The sequence below is a fragment of the Panthera pardus genome, unplaced genomic scaffold (genome assembly GCF_024362965.1).
Source record: "Panthera pardus isolate Hobbes unplaced genomic scaffold, ASM2436296v1 HiC_scaffold_21, whole genome shotgun sequence".
NCBI lineage: Eukaryota > Metazoa > Chordata > Mammalia > Carnivora > Felidae > Panthera > Panthera pardus.
In genome coordinates, this window is record NW_026526777.1 from 32,568,508 (window position 1) to 32,592,601 (window position 24,094).

A 24,094-nucleotide genomic window follows, 5' to 3' on the forward strand; every position below is an offset into this window, starting at 1 on the left:
TGAGATAGGAAGAAAGATAGACTTGAAATATCTTATTCTTGGAAAACGATGATGCCTACAGAAATATCTGGAATAGTGTTAAAGGAGAGATAGAAGCCCACCCAAGTTAGGCTCCTACCCACCTAGTAAAGAGGGGCAGGTTAAATGGCAGGAACAGTGATAATAGTCAATTAAAATAAATTGAGTCACGGGGATAGGAGGGGTTTAAGTCCATGGTGATATCAGAAGGTGAAATTCTAATACAAAATGTTAAAAATAATTTTACTATAAATAAGGAAAATAATAATAGTAGGTGTTTAATTTTTTTAAACAAGTTTGACATAGGGAATGACTCTTTTTTCTCTGTTAAGTGTATCTTTGTCTATATAAAGGAATATGCATTCTTCTCTAAAATAAATGAATAAATAAAGAGAAAACCACATACCAATATTGAGAGTTAACTTGGCTATAGCGAATCCTCCAAATGTTCCGTCTACTATTTCTAAGGCTAATGTCCCAAATCCCACAGAATTAGACTGTGTGAAAAGCCCTGCTTCTGCTTCCAGATTAAGGACCCATAGCTATTTGTTTGTTTTTTCTTTGTGCATGTACCCAAAATTTCCCATATTTGAATTGGTATATACACATCTCTATGAAGAATTTGACCATGAACCAGTTAGCCATTTCGCTGTTGTTCCACTGAAAAGCACTTTGGTCTTAAGACTCTCTCACTGCTTGAATGTAGCCGGGGGAAGGTTCTCGTATGCCTTGTGCGTGACTGTAACTACTAGGATGTGCTTCATTTTCCTCCAGGTTATCCTCTGAAGATGGAGAAGAAGCTTCTGCTGATTTTTATGAAAGCGATGACTCCGTTGAAGCAAGAGTAAAGACTCCTTACTCAGGTGAAATGGACCTACTAGGAGAGATCTTAGATACACTGAGCACACACAGCTCTGACCAAGGAAAGCTGGCAGCAGCGAAGAGCTTGGATTTCTTCAGATCAATGGATGATATTGATTACAAACCTACGGTTAGTTGATTTTTCAGCCTTAAAATTAAATGAAAACATACTTACCGTTTGCTATGAATTGCTTCATGTTATATATAGTCCTAGTTGGTCAAAGCGTTTAACCTCAAACAGGTAAGTAGTCAAATCTTCAAAAATATAAAATTTAACCACGAAAAATTCCAGTATTTTCCAATTTTGTGTCCGATTCTAGTGGTTATTGTCATTAATTGAAAAAAAAATTATTTTGGGGTTCCTGGTGGCTTAGTAGGTTAAGTGTCAAACTTTGGCTCAGGTCATGATCTCACAGTTTGTGAGTTCAAGCCCCACATCAGGCTGTGTGCTGACAGCTCAGAGCTTGGAGCCTGCTTCGGATTCTGTGTCTCCCTCTCTCTCTGCCCCTCCTCTGCTCACACTCTGTCTGTCTGTCTCTTTCTCTCTCAAAAATAAATAAACATCAAAGAATTTAAAAAGAAAAATCAAAAAAAGAAAAAATGTTCTTTTATCAAGCATAATAGTCTCTTACGATCTGATTTTATAGTTGTCTTTTTTGGGCACTTTTTTAGATCTGAAATGTTTCTACTTTTTTTTCTATATTTCCTGGATCTTCAAAAAAGTGTTTAATAAATGTATCAATTCAAGTAATTTTTTTATTATATTACTTTAAAAATGAGCAGTGTTTTAAACAAATTGAACTGAATGTTTGAAAAAACAAGAGATGGAAGTATGAGTGATGGCAACCATGTTGTGACTGTAAGTAATTCCAGAACTTGGCATTGACTATACGAGGTAGCTGGTCTGTTTGGGTTCTTGGGGGGTAGGGGACTTGGCAAGTTCTTTTTATTTAATTTTTCATCTTTATTGACATATATTTATATGTTTTCTTGTTAATAGAGCCATTTGCAGGTGTTCAGAATTCACTATTGATGCTATATTTCTTCTACGAGGAACTTCAAGTTCCCAGCCATGAAAGATACTAATATTTATTTCAAACTGGAAAATAATTTGCTGAAGTAATACTACAGACTCATTAAAATTTTTCTGAATTTGTGGTTTCTGCTTTCAGAATAAATCCAATGCACCTAGTGAGAATAATCTGACCCTACTTTGCAGTGGTTCTGGTGACCAAGTAGAGTGGCATCTCGGGCAAGATGATAGTGCCCTTCATGGCAAACACCTTCCTCCATCTCCCCGGAAGCGAGTTCCCTCTAGTGGTTGGACAGATTCTCTGTTTATCCTGAAAGAGGAAAACAATGAAAAACACCTCAGTGTTGACAATGTGAGGGGGCCCGCGGTCACAGAAAAGGCAGCTTCTGCTTCAGAACTGGATTTCCAGTTAGCTTCGCCTGAAGTTTCCGAAGATGAAAAGTGTAAAACAGAAAGGAAGGAAACACTAAGCCAGATTTCAGATGATCTGCTTATACCCAGCCTTGGGCGACATTCATCTACTTTTGTCCCTTGGGAGAAAGAAGGGAAAGAAGCCAAAGAGACTTCAGAAGATAGTGGACTGCTTCATGAAGTGGTGTCGTTATGTCACATAACATCTGCCTTCCAGCAAGACTTAAACATTTCAGAGGAAAACACAAGTGGAAACCAAACTTAAATCAACAGTTAAGAGTCACTCACGTGCATCTAAGCTTCTATGGAGACATTTTAGGATTCCATGTAATCTCTATGGTAAACAGAATTATATGTAGGAATGACAGTTGTTGGACTGTCTAAAAAATTATTGTTCATTTGGAGCATACATTTTTCCCACTCATTCATCTCGTGAGTGTGATTATATATTGATTGATTTTTTTAAATGTAAAGCTAATTCTCCTACTGTGCTCTTAAATCAGGTACTAGTTTGTATGTATGTTGGAAGTATATGTTGAACATATGATTTCCCAGTATTTGGTGCTTAATGCCATTCATTTGTTTAAACTAAGTATGCATATATAACCCTTGCACATAACCAGTAGCTACTATTCTAATCTGGTTGAGCATGAACTGATCAGGATATCAAAACTTCTCAAAACTAGCCTGAAACTACTGAAACTGTTGACCCACTAACTGCCTTAATCTTAAGCCTATATTTAGCATACTTTAATAATTTATGGAATTACCTGTAAATTTTGAAGGATAAGTTATAAGTGTTCTGCAGAGCAATAATGCCTTTTTCTATTCATTGAATCAAGGACAAAATTAATTTTTCAAAGTTAAAAAGCTCTCTTCTGGACACTGCAGCCATGTTTTCCAAAACGTATAAAGGTACACATTTACCTTTCACTCAGTGAAATACATGAAGTGCTGAATTACAATGTGAAATTGATGACTTCTGTTTACAAATGAGACACTTTAAATTTTTTTCCCAGTCTCTCTGTATGCCTTTGCTATCTAGGAATCCAGTCCCAGAAAGCCAAACATAACATGAACTATCCTGATAAAGAAATATTCCTATCTTTTTTTTTCTTAACTAATAATTCTACATTAAATATTTTTATCATCTCAAATTTACTTTTTAAAATAATTGACTTTATAGCTTAGAAGTTTTTGATTTATAGACAAATTATGAAGAAAGTACAGAGAGTTCCCATATAACCCTATACACAATTTCCCCTATTATTAATATCTTACATCGGTATGGTACATTTGCCACAATCAGTGAACCAGTATCGATAGTCCATGCTTTATTCAGATTTCCTTAGTTTTTCCCTAATGTCTTTTTTGTGTTCTAGAATCCCATCCAAGATACCACATTACATTTGGTTGTCATGTGTCTTTAGATGCCTCTTGGCTGTGACATTTTCTCCGACTTTCCTTGTTGCTGATGACCTTGACAGTTTTGAAGAGTACTGATCTGGTCCGATAAATTGTAAAATGTCCCTCTAATAGAATTTGTCTGCTATTTTCCTCATGACTACACTGTGATTATGGGTTTGGGGGGAGGAAGATTCCAGAAGTGAAGTGTCACTTTCATTACATCATATCCAAGGTACATAATGTCAGCATGATTTATCGTGAATGTTCATGTTGACGTTGATAGCCTAGCTTAGGTGGTGTGTGTTAGATTTCTCCACTACACTTTCTCCCCTCCCTTCCTATACGGTAGTGTTTGTTTGGAAGGAAGTCACTGTGTACAGCCCACTCTTAAGGAGTAGAGCTTATGCTTCCTCTCCCAGAGGGTGGAGTAGCTACATAAATTATTTGGAATTCTTCTGCATAGGAGATTCGTCTCTTCTCCCTCAAATTCACTGTTAAATGTTGAAATTCATCTCACAAGGAATCATGCATTGACTGCTTCATGATAAGCTAGTTTGTCAGGAAAAAAAATCAGGAAACAAAAGCAGTGATGTTACGGTTAATTTGGTATTTGTGTATTCAGTATACACTCTGTACATCCCCAATCATGATTAGTTTTATAAAATTGTCACTTTAGAAAAGATGTTTGAGAAACCATTCAAGAACCTCATCAGGACTGTACCCTAGAACATTTGCTGAAAGAATTTACTTGCGAGTTAAAAAAGGAATCTTGGAAGGGGTGTTGTTAAAAACATTGCTTAAAAATATTTATTCAGGTCAGTCTTTAAATAATTTAAAGAAATGACAAAGTTTTTTTCTTTTTACAACCACATCCCAAAATCTTAAGTGGATATGTTTTACTGAGGACAATTATTCATTCATGTTTATAAAGGAAGACAAGTCTTATTTTCCTTATAAGGATGGACTCAGTATACATTAAGGAAAAAAGTGTTTAATCCTTATTAAGACAAAAGTTAAGACTCAAGGTTCTTGTCAAATTTTGCCTTTATATACTCATTACAAAATTCCGTTTTACTTTGTTGAAGCGTACAGTAAAAGAAGTCAACTTATCAGAAGAGCTATTTTAAATGAGAAGGAAAAAAAGGTCATTCTGGTTGTGAATCTGCTTGGCAAATATTTCTTCATAATTTTTGAAAAGAAAAGCCTTTTTTAACACGACTGTTCGAATGAGGCATGGGAATGGGAATATTGTGAGTGTAGCATAGGTAAAGCTGGGGTTTTAGTCCATTTGCTTAATAGACATCATGGCTTCAGAAATGTAAGTTCTTCTGTCGTCCAGTCCCCTCATGAGATGTTTGACTACAAAACTGTGTTGTGAGGGTATTTAGCCACTCACAAGCAAGTTTGCATGAAGGTATTTTAAACTGGATTTGTGCCTTATTTTAACATGCAAAGTCAGCTTTTATATTCTGTGTTAAAAAAAAACAACAACAGCAAAAACAAAATCTGTACATGTTGTTCTTGGAAAGAATCCAAAAGACTAGTATCCAAGAGACTACTAATCTGAAAGTATTAGTATTTCAAATCACTAATATTTTGAGTATTCAAAGTCTTCTCTTAAACTAGACTTCCCAGTGCTGCGGTGGATGTAGGGAGAGTGAAGTGAAGTGAAGATGAATTCTGAAATAAACAAAAGTATTATCTTATTTTCTGCTATGCTTATATTTTCTATTATAACTAAATGAAATATTTGTGAACTCCCCTGCTATTTGAATTTTTTTTTCCAAGAAGCTACATCTGTTCCACAACAGAGTTGTATAAATGAATAGGACGTTTGGCTTTGGTAAATAGTCTTTCATATGGCCTCTAAACCATCATAATTCTCCCTGAATCCCACCATGGCTTTTATCCTCTTTGCCCTTAAATATTGTATTTGTGGTGTTTCAGGAGGGGATGGAAGAGTAGTGTGTGAATTTAGAAGCTGTCGTTTTGTTAAGTCAGTATGTTGTTAAGTCGCAGATTTTGATGGTTACCCACTTTAGCATATTTTAGAAAGGCACCAAAATATAGCAGGATTATTTTCCTGATTAAAAATGGATAACTCATCACTTAGGAAGTATTTATTGACTTTTATCAGTCGTATGCAAGGTACAGTATCTGAGGATTTTAGGAAATAAAATAATTAACCTAGTCTCTGCTCTGAAGGAACCAATTAAAACATTTGAATTTAAAAGGAAAAGAAATTATAAATCTCATTAATAATAATAATAATAATAATAATATATTTTGCTTAGAAGTTATTAGCCCAAGATTCTAACATCAAAAAAAGTCTTTTAAGGCTGCTTAATCAGAAAACGCTCTAAGTACAGAACCACAGTACTATTTCCAATTTCATTAACTTTATTATTATAATGAAGTATAATAATGCTGCTATTTTAAGATATCTATTTCTAAAGGACAGACTTAGAGGCTCTTAGAAACTAAATGTCCTTGTTTATCTGATTGTCTGTCACCACTATGCTCAATCCTTTCACCAGGCAGCACAGGGCTCTATAATGGAATGATGCTTCTTTGTAATACTGAGGGCCACTTTACTTACCTTAGGGCTAACTGAGGGTGTGGGTGCATGTTGATGGAAACTAATTTTTACTGTCTTTATCTTGATAATAGCATTCTCTAGAAACGGTCTCTGCTGTCCCTGCCTCTTAAATTAAAACTGTGTCAGTGCTGTTGTTAGGATTCTGTGCTAAGATCCTGATGGTAGAATTCAGGTATGTTCATGAACTAGTTGTTTCTTAAATAGCATGAAGTAGACTCATGATCGAGAGGAGAAAACTGTGAATGTTCTCATAATCAGCACTAGATCTCCCTTCTCATGCAGAAAATCTGGATTTTCAGGAAAAGATTATTTTCATGAATAAATTTTCTGATGCAAATTCCATTTTGTTTAGCGGAACAGACCCTGATTCTGGGTAGATATTTGTAAATGAGAATGTAAGTTTCAGAAAGTAAAACGAATACCCAAATCTCATCCCCCAAAGCACTTCTTATAAGGAAATAGCTTTCACAGAGTCTCTGTCAGTACTCACATCTTTCCTGTGTCGCGCCCAGTACTTTGCTCATGTCTGTTTCTTAAAGCTTACTTAAGAGGCAGAATTGTTTTTGAGCAAACCGCTTCGCATTTTCATTTGGTCATGATAGGGAATTATGTGTATTTAGAAAGATGCACATTTTATTTTGAAAATAATAGGATTTTGTGCAATATTTTTCCTGCATAATTTAGTTCATATAAATATGCACATCTGCTTTTCTAGCAGATGCCTTAAGGTCATGTTTTTCAGTATTTGTGTAAAATTGTATGTAGCAATGTTCTATGTGATTTTAGAAAAAAAAAATCCTTTATATTGTTGGCAGGAGAAATGTTTTTGTTTATTTAAAGTAATTATGGATATTGCATTATTGTATCATAACTAACTGCCTCAGCAACAATAAATATGCAATAAGGAAATCCTGAACCTTAGGTTAGTATTGACAATACTATTACTTTAAAAGAAATGTATACAGTGCAAAATGCTGATTTTACATGTGTACATGTAACAGATATTCAGTTCCACCACATAAATCTAAATGGCATTTGTATGGTGATGACCACATATGTAGATTGTAATATCCTTTGTGATGAATCTTTGGTAAGATTTATAAAGGGCATTGCCAATACTCCTTGACTGTCTATAAATTAAGTTAATTTTTGTATGGTGTACAGTTTGTTTAACCTTAGAGCTTCTATAGATTTCTACTTTTATTATACTTGAACGAGGCAGAAAAGCACTGTGGAATATCTGTAGCTCTGGATGCGATCTGCAAACATACCAAAAAATTAAACAAGGTACTGAACAGCAATATTAGCTGGATGCTTTCTATCCAGAAAGCTGTGTTTTCCTTCAAACCATCCTTTAATTAAGTAATTTAAAACATGCAATCTTTTATCTTAAAAGATTGCAAAGTCACAAATGATTACCTCTTTGATACGATAAATGTCCAGGTCTCTTTTGTCTCTGTGTTATTTCACTTCTCAGATGAGAGCCTTAATGAGGTACCTTAACAAATCCACCCTCTGGTTGGTTATGTGATGTTTAGGAAAGGACAGAATTAGAACCCTGTGCATGCTAAATGCACCACAGGCATCAAGTATAACTTCCATGTGGTAATTTTGAGAACCATCTAATGATCATATACCAAAAACAAGACTTCTTGACTCTGTTACGATTTAGTACTTACAGCAATGCCTAAAACAGCAAGCAAGTATGAACTGCATGAAGTCCACAACTTAATATGCATAAAGGTTTTTTTTTTCTATAAAAGGTACATGAGGGGTTCAAAATGGAACTTTTCCAAAGGTTATTTCTTTTGCTTTAAATGACTAACTGTTTAAAAGTACTGAACATCTTGAGCTTTTTTGCTAGACATGGTGACAGATATCTGTAAACACCTACCCAGCATTGAGATTTGTTTCAGTGTTCTTGCATCCTTGAGGCTACAGTATAAATCATCTCTAAAGTTGACTACTATTGGGAGGACATTGTGCATAAAAGTGTTGTTTGGGGATTTTTAAAAAAATATGCAAACGCAAATATTGGATGAACTACATACTACCATAAAGTGCCCAACAATGCAGTTATGAAATAAAATTGGTCATAATTAAACTTTTGCATGGTGGTGACTCTTCTTTTATAACTAGCCAGTTATTCCCTCGGTGTTCTAGGTGACCTGCTGTCGGACCCAACTGTCTTCATCCCTGAGCTTTGTGACTGTTGCAGTGTAACTTCAAGCCTGAATCTTTCTGACAGGTCTGTTCGAGAGGTATCCATTCCTTCATGTATGGTCAACTAATTATATTCGGTTCTAAAATCATAGAATAGGTAAGTAGAATGTCACCAAATGTACCAGAGCAGGACCATCCAAGCCAAACGACTGTATTTATTGACTTTCGTTTACAAGTCGAGGACAGAGGTGAAATACAGTAAAGTATATGAACAATGCTCTAGAGACTGGAAGGGTGAATGTCTCATCCAAGAGCTATGATAGTTGCACCTAGGGCAAAAGTCAAATTCCTACTGAAATGAACATGAAATTTCCCTTCAGTTGCAGAATTTTGGGGGGTAATATGCTGAGATTGTCTTGTTTCCATAGAAGCAGCTATGGTCTGACAACAAGAAAAGAGAGATTATCCTTGTACACGTAAAGTTTAGCTAACTTTTATTGATTTAAAAAAAGTTAACTTTTTTTAAATCAAAGTATAGTCGACATGCAATGTTATATTAGTTTCAGGTATATATTGATTTGAATTTTTTACATTTTGCCTACCACGTTCACAAGGGTTAGTTTCAATACCTCTCAGTGTCTGTGTATGAGAGGTGGTCATATCTTTATTTTATTAATGCAGAAACAAAAAACACAATTGGATTTCCTTATGTATAAGTGAAAGAAAATATCCTCTTTGGAGTATTATTATGTAGTGAGTCTGAGAATTTTCTTGCCTAGAAGTAACAGAATGAGTTACAGCACACATAAAAAATTTGCACATACATGAAAAATATAGTATGAATAGCATAAAAATAAAATAGTGTACTGTGGATGTTTCCAGGTGAATTAAAACCTTCCCCCAAGTTCTGCCATTGATTTGAGTCTGTTACTTAATTTCCCTGAAGCTTTCCATCTCTTTATTTAAAATAGAAGTTATCTGTTCTTAGAATGAATTATTACTGAGAAACTGTTGTGTAGATGTTTGAACTCATGGTATTTTGGAGTATGAAACTGTAACATAAAGCTATATGAATCTTATATTTATCTAATCCGGTAGCTCTCAAACCTAGCTCTTTATTAGAACTAGCTGCACAACTTTAAAAAGAAGAAAAAAAGAAAGCACCTAGACCGTGCCCTTAAGAGTTGCTGGCGTAGATACTGTAATTACTCCCATGTAGACCTGAAGAAACTGAGGAATAAAATAGATTGGTAATATACTTAATGCCCCATACCAACAAATGACCAAGCTGGGGTATGAACCTGACAGTTTGGTTTCAGCCTCCATTCTGTTAGGCAGAAATGCAGGACAGAAATTAAATGGCATGCCCAACGTGGATTCCCCGTATGATTTTCTTTTCTATCGACTTTCCCCTTTATTGGACAAGACTTTTTTTTTTTTTTTTTCACAAAATGTACTATGCAAGATTTTAATTTTTTGAGTACAGAATTTCCTGGTAACATTTGGTAAGATCGTGTTAATGTACAGATTCTTCATTTCTCTGTTTTTTTCCCCCATACTCTCCAGCTCAGTTAATTCAATCCCACCTAACCTTTGTATTATATATACATGTTCTCTGTAGTATCTCTTCCCTTTCTTTCATCCCTTTTAATTTTAGGTGCAGTTGTTGGATAGCAGGTCAGGGAGCCCCATTTTGACTATGCATGGTAACTGTAAGAGAATGCTTGGTGAGACCAATTTTGAGAAAAAGGAAAGGTATAACTTAAGAATTTTTTAATGTGGAGCCACTGTTACACAAAGCTGTTCAGAGCATCTGAACACCCTTTCAACATCTTCACAGATGTTATCTACAACGTTTTTATTTTTCCCTGTTCAAGAAGCAGCATTGGTGACAAACGTCTTACTCTTCAGTTTGGTTTTGTTACTTTAGAATCACACTTATTCTTTTTTAATGTTTATTACTTTTGAGAGAGAGAGACAGCAGGAGTGGGGGATGGGCAGAGAGAGAGGGAGACACAGAATTCGAAGCAGGCTCCTGGCTCTGAGCTGATAGCCCCCAACACGAGGCTCGAACCCATGAACTGCAAGATCATGACCTGAGCTGAAGTTGGACACTTAACCTACTGAGCCACCCAAATGTCCCTGAATCAAACTTACTTCAAATATGGAGACTGTTTCTTGTTGATGGTGTTTTCTAGTAACTGGCTTTAATTTTAAAGAATGTATTGAAAATGCACAAATTCCTTTTTAGAACTCCAGTTTCTAATTTGAGGTCTCACTTTGAGATACCGAAATAAACTGATGGTATTCGTTTAGAATTTAACTCAATTTTCTCCCAAATGTAAACTTAAAAAGGCATATTGAAGCAATAGCTAAGTTTTCAGAGATTTGATAAATGTCCGAATTAGATACAACCCATTAGGCAAAACTCCCAACTTGTGAGACAGACGTGAGGAGGAAATGCTCTGTTTTATACTATTGGCTCCTTATATATGGGACATGCTTATTGACAGACTGTTAGAAAACCTCTTGAGTTTCTAAACAAATGACAGTTGAGAGGCACTTGAAATTAGTCTTTTCAAAACTTCCTGCTAGAAAAATGTAAGCAGTGATTTCTCATCAAAATTATATTTACAAACCGGGTGATCACATTATAGCAAAATAACATTCTGTACAACTACCAAGGAATACTATTGGGGGGGATTGTTGCAGAGTTTTTGTACTGATATGTATTTGATATTGATATATTGATATGTATTGATATTGACATTGATATGTATTGATACAACCTGCCGTTGTAAGGTGAACTAAAAGTCTCTGGAGATTTTGATTTCAAGATTTTAAAAGGATTTTCAAGTGGCTTTGCTAACACTATTTTATTACAAGGTGTAGGTTAGTCTGGGCTAACGGTGTTAACAGTAGAGACCATTATGTATTTTTTAACGTTTAAAGTGAATAATGTATACAACAAGCAACTGACATTCAGTTTGTTCCAGTGATTTCTCTACACGTTTGTTTAATGATTTTGAAAATGTTAACATAGCAGGGAAGAATTTAGAGGTCATTTAAGACTTATTTGTATTTAAATTATTTGATAGAATCTGCATCACATTCGACCCTTGGCACATTGTAAGGCAGGTCATGATCTCCTTTTGACATCACGGGTATTTTGAATGACATACTCAGCAATGTGGAAATTTCAGCCTAATTAGCTGCCTCGTATTCTGTGATTTGTCTTGGGTATCCTTGCTTATGGGTTGAACTTTTTTTTTTTAACCTTTCTCATCCTATTACATTTTAAATGTCACCAGACCAGTGTTTATATAGTTGGCTTCTCCCTTCCCTCTCTTTTCTATCCTTTACTACCTCTTCTGCATAGGAGCATTTCTTTCCGAGCTCTGCTACTTTTTCTGCCCTGGGCAGCAAAACAACCTCCTTTCAGGATAATTGACTCCTTTCAGAAATTTCTTGGCCGTTTTGTGCAATCTTTTCTACCACCACTGTTTCTCATCCCAGGTAAGATTTCAGAAAGGTATGTTTGATTTCAATTAATTATGTTGTACTTGGCACCAAATGCAAGACATTTGGTGATTTTTTTTTCATGATGTGAATGAACTGGATCATTTCTCTATCAAATGTGAGAGAAGTATTAATACATGTACTGGTTTTAAAATCAGATTTGTATGTTCCAGATATGTTTGAATAATTCAAAACATGCATTCTGATAACCTCACGTGGGCTGGGAAGTTCTGGAAGCCCTAGAGGTCTGGGCATCTGTGAAACTGTCAGCAAAAGAATGAGTTGGGGAGTTGAGGCAGGAGGAGGGGACCCTCAGATCCCTGGGCTCTGAGAGAGCTCAGATCCCTGGATTTAATTAACTTCAGTGTTCGGACACCCAGAAGGTGAGAGTTGCAGAAATGTAGGGAGATGCCTAGGAGTCACCAGCTAGCTCAGTTTGCTCCCTTGTCTTAGATGGAAGAGGTAGCAGAAATTGATTAAGGGGTAGACTTTAAATCAGAATAGAATAATCTGTGCTGAAAAGTAAATAGTATTGAACAAAGTTAGATTTCCTTCCATGGGTCATAAAGGGCGATTATGCGGATACACAAGAAAGTTTAGTGGGTCACAACACTGATGGGGGAAAAATAGCTAAATCTATTTTACACTCACATGGCAGTTTGTTGCTATAATTATTAGATTGTCCTCACTTCTCTTCAGTTTGAGACACTTAAGTCTTATTACTACAGATTCAATATTTGAACTACATTAGTACTTGGCCAGAGAGGGAAGTTGGATTGAAATCCACGTACTATTCCGATCATCAGTCAAGAGGACCTCCTGGCTTCCCTTCTGTCTGTCAGAAAATGAAATACCAATGCGTTAGAGAAGTAACAAAGACTTTTAGGAGAATTTGATCCTGGGTTCCTGTGAAGATGTCTGTATTCTGGACCTCAGGGACCTAGTAATTTTAAGATCTCCATAACAGAAAAACCTTAAGAGTAAGGCTTAACCGAATTTTCTGTACAACAAAATGTTATCAAATTAAACCTACTCTTGGTGGTTAGTGTTTAGTTGTTTATCCTTTTGCAAAATTAAGCATTCCCAAATTGTTCAAATGGAGAGCAATGAGCTGGTAAAGTAAGTTTTCTGAATTACCTCTGTTATGGGGAAGCTAACCCAGAAGTTACCTTGTGGATAACTGCCCCAAGCAGAAAAAGGTTTTTGGATGCTGAGCAGGCTACTGAACGAATTGACCTATGAACTGACATATTCAAACCCATGACAGAAAGGGCTGAGTCACAAAAGGGTTCTCGAGCACCTATACTCTGGGGACTTTTAACAACATACACTTGTTTCCATTCAGGGTTTGCTTTGTTTCAGCCCCGAATGAGCTCTGATTTTGAGGCCTCAGCCTGCAAACCATGAGTACCTCCAAGAGGTGCTCCACTTAGAGCTGGACGATGGATTTGGGAGCAGTTTTCAAGGGGATGTTGTCACCTTGTCACCCACCGTATCAGGAGGCTCTGGGACTGGTTCTTAAAGCAGCTTTCCTTAGGCCAGTGCTGCCAAATATATTTGATGGATGTCGTTCCCAGGTTTCTGGAACCATGTAAAGTGAAGCCTGGGGACCAAATCACAGAAGAATGGGCCTAAATTGGAAACATGAATTTTTTCAGCGCTATTCGATGCAATGCACAATAGTAAAGTTGCACTTTTGCTGGAAGCAGATTGAAATGTGAAAGGTCATATTCACTCCAGAATTAAGGAAAGTTTCAAGGTTTGAATCATAACCCCATAGAGCATAAAGCCAGGTGAAGCTGGCTAGCTAATCATCATTAAAAGGATGATTTACATCAAAATACATGGGTCAATCTTTCTTGCTCTTGATGTTCTAGATGATTGTGATTTCTTAACAAAAGAGGCTTAAGAAGTAATCCCTCAAAGCCTGGGGGGAAAAATCATGTCTGTTAAAGCAAAACTTTTTTTAAAAAATTATTCTTATCGTCAGTTGTTTGGGGGACTGAGAAACCTGAGACCTTTTGATTTATTTTCTGACATTTTATTGAGAGCCTATAAGTAGTATGTACAATTCATGTCAGTCTTAACAGACGAAGTGATTTCTTTGGGAGAGCCATCACGGGGCAATTGTGACTTATGGGAATGATGTGAAAAAATAATCTCTCTCTGCACAAAACCTGCTTATTTTACAAATACATCACAGGGTGATGTTAAGGAGGGGAAGAAGAGTGGTTACTCGTATGGTTTGCTTAGCAGACAGAGTGGAAGGTGGAAGAAACTGTTACCTGTGCTAGCCACTAGCCCTCCTGACATCTTATCTGAATGCTAATAATGAATGCTACACATTGTGTGCTTACAGCTAAGTGTTCGACACTAATAAGCATTATAATATGCCTAGGAGAGACAGAAGTGTTTTGTTCCCATTTTCCGGGCAGGTCGCATCACTTGGATGGGGCAGGTCAGAAACTCAAACCTTAGTCTCTAGAGGCTCTTAAAAGGAGGACGAAAGTTTCTCTTTCAAAGAGCTGTCGTAAGGTTTTCAATGAGACACGCTGCGTGTAGTGCAGCAAGGGAAATACAGCCTGGGCCCTTAGCTGGAGCTCCCTCTAGGATCCCTCATTATCATTCTAATAATCAAAATTATCATTACAATGATGTCTTCTAGTTCTACCTCTACAATTACTGCCACTAATACTAATGGGTAATGGTAATAATCATGGCTACCCGGGGCGAGAGGACCTGTGAGGCGGTGATTATTTTAGGAAGTAGAATAGGGGCAGGTTTGACAGCTGATTTAAGTTACAATCATTTGTCGCTTCCTGCTTCTCTTTGCACTCACTGTGACTACACGAGCCCTGTGAGAGGCCGCTTGAAGGAGCCTTCCCATCACTCCTCGTAAACACACACCAGATGTGCTTTATCCATCGGCTGCCTTCCGCCAGCGTTCACCCAGGGCAGGAAGTAGGACGACTGTGTCCACTTTCCACCCCTGTCCCAAGCCTGTGAGCAGCTGCCCTGGAAGGACCGTGACCCTTAGCGCCACCCAGAGCTGTGCTTGCATTTAATGGATCCTCACCTAACTTTCCACTCTGAGAGAAATCAGGCATACATTTGTCATATTTTATTAGTAATGTACTAATTATTATTATGCAGATGGATATTGCATAGTCTACTCGTTCGTTCCTAGGGCAACAGTTTTGGAACGAAAGAAATGAGAATCAGAGAAGTACAGCCTATTGCCATATTCCTTAGTTGACCTCCTTGGTGTGAATAATTGTATCTCTGGAACCAGTTGCTGTATAACAAACCGCCCTAAACCCTTGTGGCTTCAAACGATGACTTATTATTTCTCCTTGTGGATTGATTGGGGTTTTGTGTTTGTGTTTGTTTGTTTTTTTTTTTTCTGGTCTCACGTGGGTCACTATGTGGCTGCATCCAGCAGGCACGGTGGCTGCAAGCGGGCTCTGCCGGGAAGGCTGGCACAGCTGGGCCTCTCTCTCCACGTGGTTTTTTCATTCTATCCAGGAGTGGAGGAAAAAAAGCTGCAAGCCTTTTGCACCTGGCACCATTTCCATGACATTCTCTTGGTCATTCCAGCCCTGACGCAGGCGGAGGTCAAACAGACTCCACCTCCTGATGGGAGGGCTGGCAATGTCGCAGTGCGAATGAGCCTGAGTGCTAGAGAAATGGTTTGGGCCATCTTTGAAAACAAGTTAACACAAACTGCAAAAATATGTATCAAGCGAAAGTTGCACCAACCCTGGTGATGCTGGATTTTTCTACTAAAGGTGAGGTTTATCTTGTTAAAGATACTTCAGAATAAATACTCCTTGGGGCTAATTTTGAAGCATTCCTGCATAAGCTTGTTCAAAGATGTAGAGATTTGGCTTGCAGGGCCAGCCTGTAAATTACCTCCTGTGTTTGGAGCATCCACAAGGAACAATTCACTTATTCATGCCTGCATGCATTCATTCATGCATATATTTGAATGTGTTTTCCTGCCCAAATCCCTAAACTGGACACGGTAAGAGGGTGAATAGCCAGATTAACTAGACGTCTTTTTTAAACTTAAAATATTACCATTGACTGTGATCTTTTTCTTCTTACCTGTGTTAATCCCAATAGGACCAACTTCTACTCTGATTTTTTTTTTTTTTTAGTTGGTAGTTTTTTAAACTCAACTACTTTTTTTTCCTTTAAGCAAGAACTCTTTTTATCCTTCCCATGTAAACCTCTATTAAGAAGTTGTTCAATTGTCTTTAATGTTTATTTATTTTCGAGAGAGACAGAGACAGAATGTGAGTGGGTTAGGGACAGAGAGAGAGGGAGACACAGAATCCGAAGCAGATTCCAGGCTCTGAGCTGTCACAGCCCGACGCGGGCTTGAACTCATGAGCTGTGAGATCATGACCTGAGCCAAAGTCAGATGCTCAACCGACTGAGCCACTCTGGGATTTTCTGGTACCAGGTACAAATTTGTACACCAGTCATTCATTATTTGTTCATTTATGCAGAAAATATTTATGGTGTTCTAGGCCTGTTCTAGGTAGAGTATGCTGCAGTGAAATTAAAAAAAAAAACAAAAAACAAAACTTTTTGTCATCATGTAATTTAAATTCTAGTCAGGGGAAATAGCAAAAAAATATGTGATTTGTTGTGATAAAGCAGAGGTCAGGGAGATGAGGGGAAATGATCAAAAGAGACAGGGGTGCCTGGGGGCTCTGTCGGTTAAGTGCCTGACTCTTGGTTTTAGCTCAGATCATGATCTCACGGTCATAAGATCGAGTCCTGAATCAAGCCCCATATCAGGCTCTGCACTGGATGTCAAGCCTGCCTAAGATTCTCTCTCTCCCTCTCCCTCTTCCCCTTCCCTGCTTGAGAGCAGGCACATGCTCTCTCGAAAGAAAGAAAGAAAGAAAGAGAAAAAAGAGAAAAGCTGGACAGTGAGGTAAGAGGCAAATCAAGAAGAAATGGTGTCTTGTTGGGTGGAAAGTACTTGAAGACAATGACAATTGTTTCAAAGGTTGCTGAGAGCTCAGGTGAGCGAGGACTAAGGAGGGGCCACCGTATTTGGCAATGTGGCCGTCATCAGTGGCCCCCCTGACGTGAACTATTTCATGGAGGGGGGTGCAGGCAAAAGCCAAATTAGTCTGAGTTCAAGAGAGAATGAGGCGAAAGGAAGGAGAGGCAGAGAGTATAGAAAACTCTTTTGGGGATATTTTGCTAAAAGAAATGGGGAGGAATAGGATGGTAACTGAAGTGGGCTGCAGGAGAGAATTTTATATAATAGGAAATATGACAGCATGTTTGGTGCTACAGGAATGATCCAGCTCAGTGGAAAAACATGACGTGGAAGAGAGAGGGGCAATTTCTGGAATGATGCCCTTCAGTGGTTGAGAAGGATGGATTGCTCTAGAGCAGATTTTAAAGTATTCATGTTATTAAATTTTTTGAGCATATACCATACCCCAGATAAATATATATATATGGAAATAAACATGTTTACTATAACTTTTATTTATATGCTATTTTACTACATACAAACTGTTATCTATATGCTACTTTAATGTTTTAATTTCAAAACATACATAAAATTCTAACCAAATCGTCGGGGAAAAATATATAGAGAAATAAAAGGCCTGGTATTTTCCCTCCATACCCCACAGATAGTCTTACACACGTACCCCTTAAAGTGCATACACCTCACTTTGGGGTTCTTTCTTATCTGTAGACAATGTCACTATTTGACGCTGACTCTGACTTATCAAAGAACAGTTGGAAGGAAAAAGCTTGATCTTTTAGGTTTGAGAATTCGTGTTTTCCTCTTGTTTTCTGTCTAGGGAAGTGTGTTGACCTTCAGCTATCCCTTATAGAGAGCCATGACTTCAAAAGTAATGCTTGATATGATCTAGTTAAAAGATCTAATTCACAAGAGGATTCTTCAAATGCACCTTGAGGCTACTTTGTGTCACATGTATGTCACAAAATGCAAAAAAAAAAAAAAAAAAAAAAACCAACAACAACCCAAAAAACAAACAAACAACTCAGAAAGGAGATTAGCCACATTTCCATTTTTATTAGCTGATGTTGGGTCACTTTTTAAACATAGGTTATTCCCATGGCTTTCTTGAACCCATGATTAAAGGGGAAAAGTATACATCTCATCGTAGGTATACATACAACTAAAATCTTTCACCATAGGATAGGAAGATTGACAAATGTATTTTGTAGTTTTCGTGTTAAAAAAAATGCGGTTTCCAGCTAATGAGCAAACTAAGGAAGGTGTCCCCAGGATGTAAGGGGTAAAAAGTTTAAGTGATAGGCACTTAACTATCCAGACACTGACTGGAGCTTTTCCCAGAAGACACTGCTCTGGAAGAAACTTTTGCTAATTATGAGGCTGAGATCACTGGCACGAAAACATTGCTCTGTCACTGGCTAATATAATAAAACAATGATGTCAGGTTGAGCCACCATGAAAGGCTTTAAGGAGGCCAGAGGAATCTTCCCCACTGTTTCAATGAGACCCCAGTTGTAAATTGATATGTTCAGGTATGTCGGAAAGACACTCAGATACAGTCATCACGTTCACGAGTGTGTAGGTCTCTTTCTCGAGAAGACAGATGCTCCTAAATCAGCCTCTCCACTGCAGGGGGTGGCATCATGCTCCACATTTCCACTCGAGAGCCTTCCTTTTCCTGACGGCTGGGGCTGTAGGTTCCCTGAGTTGCCCTTTTGTTGGAGGCAATAACGGAAGCGACCACCGCCAGAAAGAGGATCAACAACAAGGCTGACGTCACTGAGCCGACAGCGGTGAAAATGTCCGAGACCAGGTCATCTGCCAACTGGAAGGATTGAAATAATTGTGATGTGAATGATAGAGAAGAGGTAAGTGTTCAGAGTGATGGAACCACCCTGGAATGAAAACCAACCAGAATGCTGGTGCCACTCAGTTCTGTAAAAAGACCAAGGTACTAAAGGGAAGTCAGATTTTCTTATTCCCAGGTCCTGTGAAAATGACTATATATGTAACACCTAAGGTCTAGAGTCAGAAAGTGTGGCATGAAATACCTCCTCTATTTATTCTGCTTCTTAATGTCTGTGACTGAGATCATTCGTAGGACATCAAAGGCAAAAGATACCCACACGTATATTTGTAGTCATTCTATAGCTATACAAACATTCATAGTATCTTCCCTCCCTTGCCAGAAGCTCTGGTTTTGGATCGAAGGAATAGTTGTTTCACAGCCTTTTTGGGGAAAAGAAGCAAATTAAATCAGTTGGGTCTCATGGGAAAGACCCGAGACAGAGGAGGAACTGCGATGTGCTAGTCTTGCAGGCAGTTACCAGTCGTCACTTTGATTTGGATTCGATGTGACAATTGAATGGTTGTAAAAACACATGAGCTCGATGTGGAACCAAACACCTAGAAACAGAAAACTGCGCGTAGAGCCCTGTCAGGAGGAGCTGGGTCCGGGGCTCTCGGGGGTGTTACTTGTACACAGGGGTGTGTTTAATGTTCATTCCACTGTGTTTGCCAAACACTTTTTAGCAGTCGGTAACCCGAGGCTGTGATTTAGTTACAGAGCAATATGACGGGTAGGAAGCAGTCACTAGATGAATTTTTTAACTGATTTTCAAAGAAATATGCCTGTCAGTAAAAGCAGCGTTACACAAGTTTAGCTTTTCATTTAGCTTTCTCTGTGACCCACTGCCCCCCACCCCCCACCCCGTTACCAGACCAAGCTACTGTTATATATGGAGCCTTTGTTTATTTGAACCTCCTGGGGAATTTTAAATATCTTCAGTCTTCTTAGCCTTTTTTGGTTCACTGTGCCTGAGTTTCAACTATCATACAACTAATATAATATTGTACATCTTCACAGTGTTGTCTTAGCTGTACTGAATGTCATTCCTGCTCAAATGGGGTTCACTAGCCCGTTTGTTCATTCAACAATATTTATGGACCATCTACTGTGAACCTTTTATTGAGCTAGGAAATAAAAATACAAAGAGAATTCGAAGTTTGGGATCTGGAGCTCAGGTTCTGGTGATGGGAGAAGGCAAGGGGACACACACACACACACACACATATGCACAAATGCTCAACAAATGCTCATAATACAATATAAATACAGATTATGATAGTGTCATAAATGAACTCTATTGGGGTGTAGTTGGAGGAATATTGGAATGAAGCATGTGATTATGCTTTGAAAGGTGAGAAGGCATTCAAATATTTGAAGCAGGAAATTCTGCTTGGACAAAACAATTTGAAATAAGAAGGGCAAAGGGACATAAAAGTCCTTAGAGTTTGGGGCAAGGGTAAGAAATCCCATGTGACCAAAGATATTGTCCAAGAATGTGTGTTTGAATTGGGAAAAGATTTTAAAGTTGGTAAGAGATAGAACTATAAGGTAGGTTAATCTTACAAGAAACTTAAGTTTCTTGTCAGTGGGGGGTGGGGGGCCACCGAAGGAGTTTAAGCAGTAGAATGATGTGATCCGATCCGTGTTTTATTAATCTGGTTCTGGTTACAGGGTGATGGATGGTCACGGTGACGGTGGGGGAGAAGATGGAGATAGACAAAATAGGAGTGTATCTTATAAGTCATGACAAGCCATGACCTAGGTCTAAATTTACCAACGGAATGAGAATTGAAGGAGAAGAATGGTTGAGGGAGACTTTCGAGGTAGAGTGGCTCCCTCTTAGATTGTGCAAGGCCAGGCAGCAGCAGAGGAGTGATAAGGATGGCTGAGGATTCCACATTGGATGGTTGCGTGGATGGGAGATCCTCAACTGTGACGGGGTACACAGGAGGAGAGAACAGTTTTGTGCAGGAAGACTATGAGTTCAGTTTGAAAAAGCTAGTTTTGGTGCCTGGCAAACATTCAGGCATGTGGTGCTAACAGATACAAACAATCCCTCTCCTCTTTCCACTTTTCACATTGCTCCAGAAAAAACTCTGGGTTATAAGAGCTTAGGAGTAAAGTCTAAAGAGAATTCAAAACCACAGACGTCTAGTTTTGTTATGGTTGTTTTTAAATTCTTTTTTTAACATTTATTTATTTTTGAGAGACAGAGTGTGAGCGGGGGAGGGGCAGAAAGAGAGGGAGACACAGAATCCGAAGCAGGCTCCAGGCTCCAGGCTCCCAGTTGTCAGCACAGAGCCCGCATGGGGCATAGAACCCACAAACTGGGAGACCTGAGCCGATGTGACGCTTAACACCGGAGCCACCCAAGCACCCCCAGAAGCCTAGTTTTTGAGCAAAATAGTTTACCTCCACTACAGGGCAAGTTCTCCTGCCATACTGTGTGGCCATCCTTTTGTGAGTCCTTACAGCTTGTGTCTGCAAAGATAACCATGTGCTGGGAAACATGACTAGAGCCATAGACTTGGCCTTGAAAGGTCAAAAGTCTGAGAAAGACAGAACCCAACCAGCAAAAACCCTTGGTATTATGTAGGGAACTTGAGATAATGTCCACTCTTGTTCCTAGATGTTGGCTTAATCTTAATCTGTCCGGTAAATTGTGTCATCTTCAGGAGGAAATGACTGCGCTCCTGCACAAGTGAGTTGGGAGTGTCTACACCCAAGCAGAGAAGAGACAAGGCTTTTGGTTTGCTTCTCTTGTATGAACTTTTCTGGGCCCTTCTCATTCACCCCAAGTCTGATTACACTGGGGAAGCGAAAGCAACCGAGATCCTCTCATCTGCTGCCTTGCAGGGAAAGAGGGGGAGGGAATTATGGGGCGTAGCCTGAGGCCTTGTGAGAACCACAGTTCTAGCTGAACCAGAGGGCTGATCTACCTCACATACCTTGTGACCCACAAGGAAGCAAAGACCCTTGTCCACAGTGGCTTCACTGTTCTCAGAAATGTAAGAACGCAAGCACAAATTCAAGGCTTGAGATGCCTGTCACCACCTGCTACGGGACGCATGGTTAAGGCTCCAGCTTAGAGAGGCATGTCCCGCGCTTAAGGCTCAGTGTGTGTGAACACTCGCCAGTCACTTCGCCTCTCAGAGACTCATCTGCACCACCTATAAAATTGGAGATTATATGTCAAAGGGTGGGAATAAGGAAAGAAACTGAATGCGAAAGACACAAAGCATGGCCTATGGTAAGTTCTCAACACATAAAAATAAGAGTGGCCTTTCCTATGTCATTTATCAACCTCGCCGGTTCTATGTACTTGTCAAAGGTAAACCAGCACTCCGCAGTACCTTGCAGTACGGCCAAGGGAGCCAACCTACAAACCTAATATTGCAATTCCAAGCTCCGGATAAAGGTTTTGATGAAACAGTTCGCCTAACTATATCAAATAGAGCATGTCATTAAGCTTTGGAATAAAGCTGAATGAGTAGGGTTTTGAAATTGCCTCTTGAGGGCCCTTTGCTTTTGAATTCCCATGGTTGAAAGGCCCTTTTTTGCCCAGCTATTCTTCAACTGTGCTTAAAATATACAGCCCTGCAATGGATCTTTTGATAACTGAGGCTGCTGTGACTGACACACGAGCTGACGGGGGCCTCCAGGTGCCGGCCTGTCCTGAAAAGCAGCACGGATGTCAGGCCAGACCTGCCCCGGTGGGCTGTGCTCTCACACCGCACCTGTGAAAAACCTTGTTCTGAAAAGACCTGCCCCTAATTAATTACACATTTCATGGAAGGTTCTTTGGTTAATGACATGATGCAATCTGTATTCAGTGATCATGTTAATATCCTTTTTAAATGTATATTTGTGATAATTTAAACTGGAATTACTTTATATTCTGTATTTGCAGAATCAAATAAAGAAGTGTTCTTTTTTTTTCTTTTTCTTCCCCCAAAGAGGATTCATTCTGAAACACTGACTGGTTGTGGCCTACATATGACCCAAGGCAAGGTGACACTCTGGAATTCTAAGGTGAAACTGCCAAACCTTATTTTGATTCTTCCCACTGGAGAGTATGCTGGAATATGCTGGAACCATACGTTTTTGGCTTTTGTGTGTGTGTTTTTTTTAATTCTTGAAAAGGAATTTAATACTGTGTTTCTTCTGAAGACCAGACGCAACAGGAAATTGCTAACAAACCAAAATGGGTTTAAATGCAGTGTGGCCACTGGTGTGGCATACACCTATATGCTAAGTGTCCCCACCTGTAGAGTGGGGACAGGAATTACCAGGTCTCCGAATTGTTTTGTACTGTAGCATTCAGGCACGCAGAGAGCTGCTCACAGGGCGTGGATGCAGAAGGAGAACTCATTCTTTGTGGGGAATCTTGTTTATTTATTACCCAGACTGACCCTTCCCAGGCTGGTTTTCCTGGTCCTGCTCGGGTTTCAGGACTTCTCCCGTCCACAAACCGTTGTGAAATGTCGGCACCCAGGCCGAGCTCCGGGGTGCTGATGGGGAGCCGGCAGAAGGCTGTGCGATCTGGCCCATCGGGATCCACTGGGCCCTCACTGATTGCTGAACAGCTCACCTAATTTTGAAAACACAAAATGAGCTGGCCTGCCTGGAAAGAGTAAGAAATGAGACCATTTCTGTCCTCAGCCTCAGGATCTGCCTGTCACAATATTTAGGGCTGGTGAGAGCATTTGGAAGAATGTGAGAACAATACACACATTGGAAGGAGCCTGGGAAAAAGATGAAGCATTCTAGAATTTCCCAGAGAAACTCAACCTCACATTTCCAAGCGAAAACATTAAAGCTTTGACTTCAAGTGAGGACAGTCAAGGACCTATGTGACAGTTACCACCTGTTCGAACTTCTTTCTCTCAGGCCTGGGTTTCATAAAAATCAGCAAAAGTAGGTTTGTGGTTAAACAGTGGTGATGCTTGCGGCTTAAAACTGGCTCCTGGAAAACACTATAGGGGTGCGAACTGCTTCAAATCCTTCCTGGAACTCGATTATATAGATTATGTAAACATACATGGAGACAATTTAAGATAGGAAATTAAAATGTTTGAACGTGCCTGTTGGATCATGGGTTACATTCCAGCTTCGATATGTGAGTTTTTGAAACTGGTTTGTGGTGTGTGTTACATGAGTAGCCAAGTAAGACCATTATGTAGTATTATGAGAATCTGTGATTAATGTAAAAAT

The 24,094-nt window shown here is 38.9% G+C and overlaps 2 protein-coding genes across 4 annotated transcripts in view; one reads left to right on the forward strand and one right to left on the reverse strand.

The window, feature by feature from the left end:
• DENND1B (DENN domain containing 1B) overlaps positions 1-8,433 on the forward strand; it is a 260,225-nt gene extending 251,792 nt beyond the window's left edge. The window contains exons 22-23 of the mRNA XM_053909094.1: positions 793-1,009; positions 2,052-8,433. Coding sequence (XP_053765069.1) covers positions 793-1,009; positions 2,052-2,588 — 754 coding nt within the window. The 3' untranslated portion in view covers positions 2,589-8,433. The remainder of the gene's footprint in view (positions 1-792; positions 1,010-2,051) is intronic.
• A 9,630-nt stretch (positions 8,434-18,063) lies between these two features.
• Positions 18,064-24,094, reverse strand: part of CRB1 (crumbs cell polarity complex component 1) — a 208,812-nt gene continuing 202,781 nt past the window's right edge. For 2 of the 3 annotated variants that reach the window (XM_019430494.2, XM_019430500.2), the window contains exon 12: positions 18,064-18,856. In XM_019430494.2, coding sequence (XP_019286039.2) covers positions 18,641-18,856 — 216 coding nt within the window. In that variant the 3' untranslated portion in view covers positions 18,064-18,640. The remainder of the gene's footprint in view (positions 18,857-24,094) is intronic. The other variant, XM_019430507.2, reaches the window with a different exon arrangement.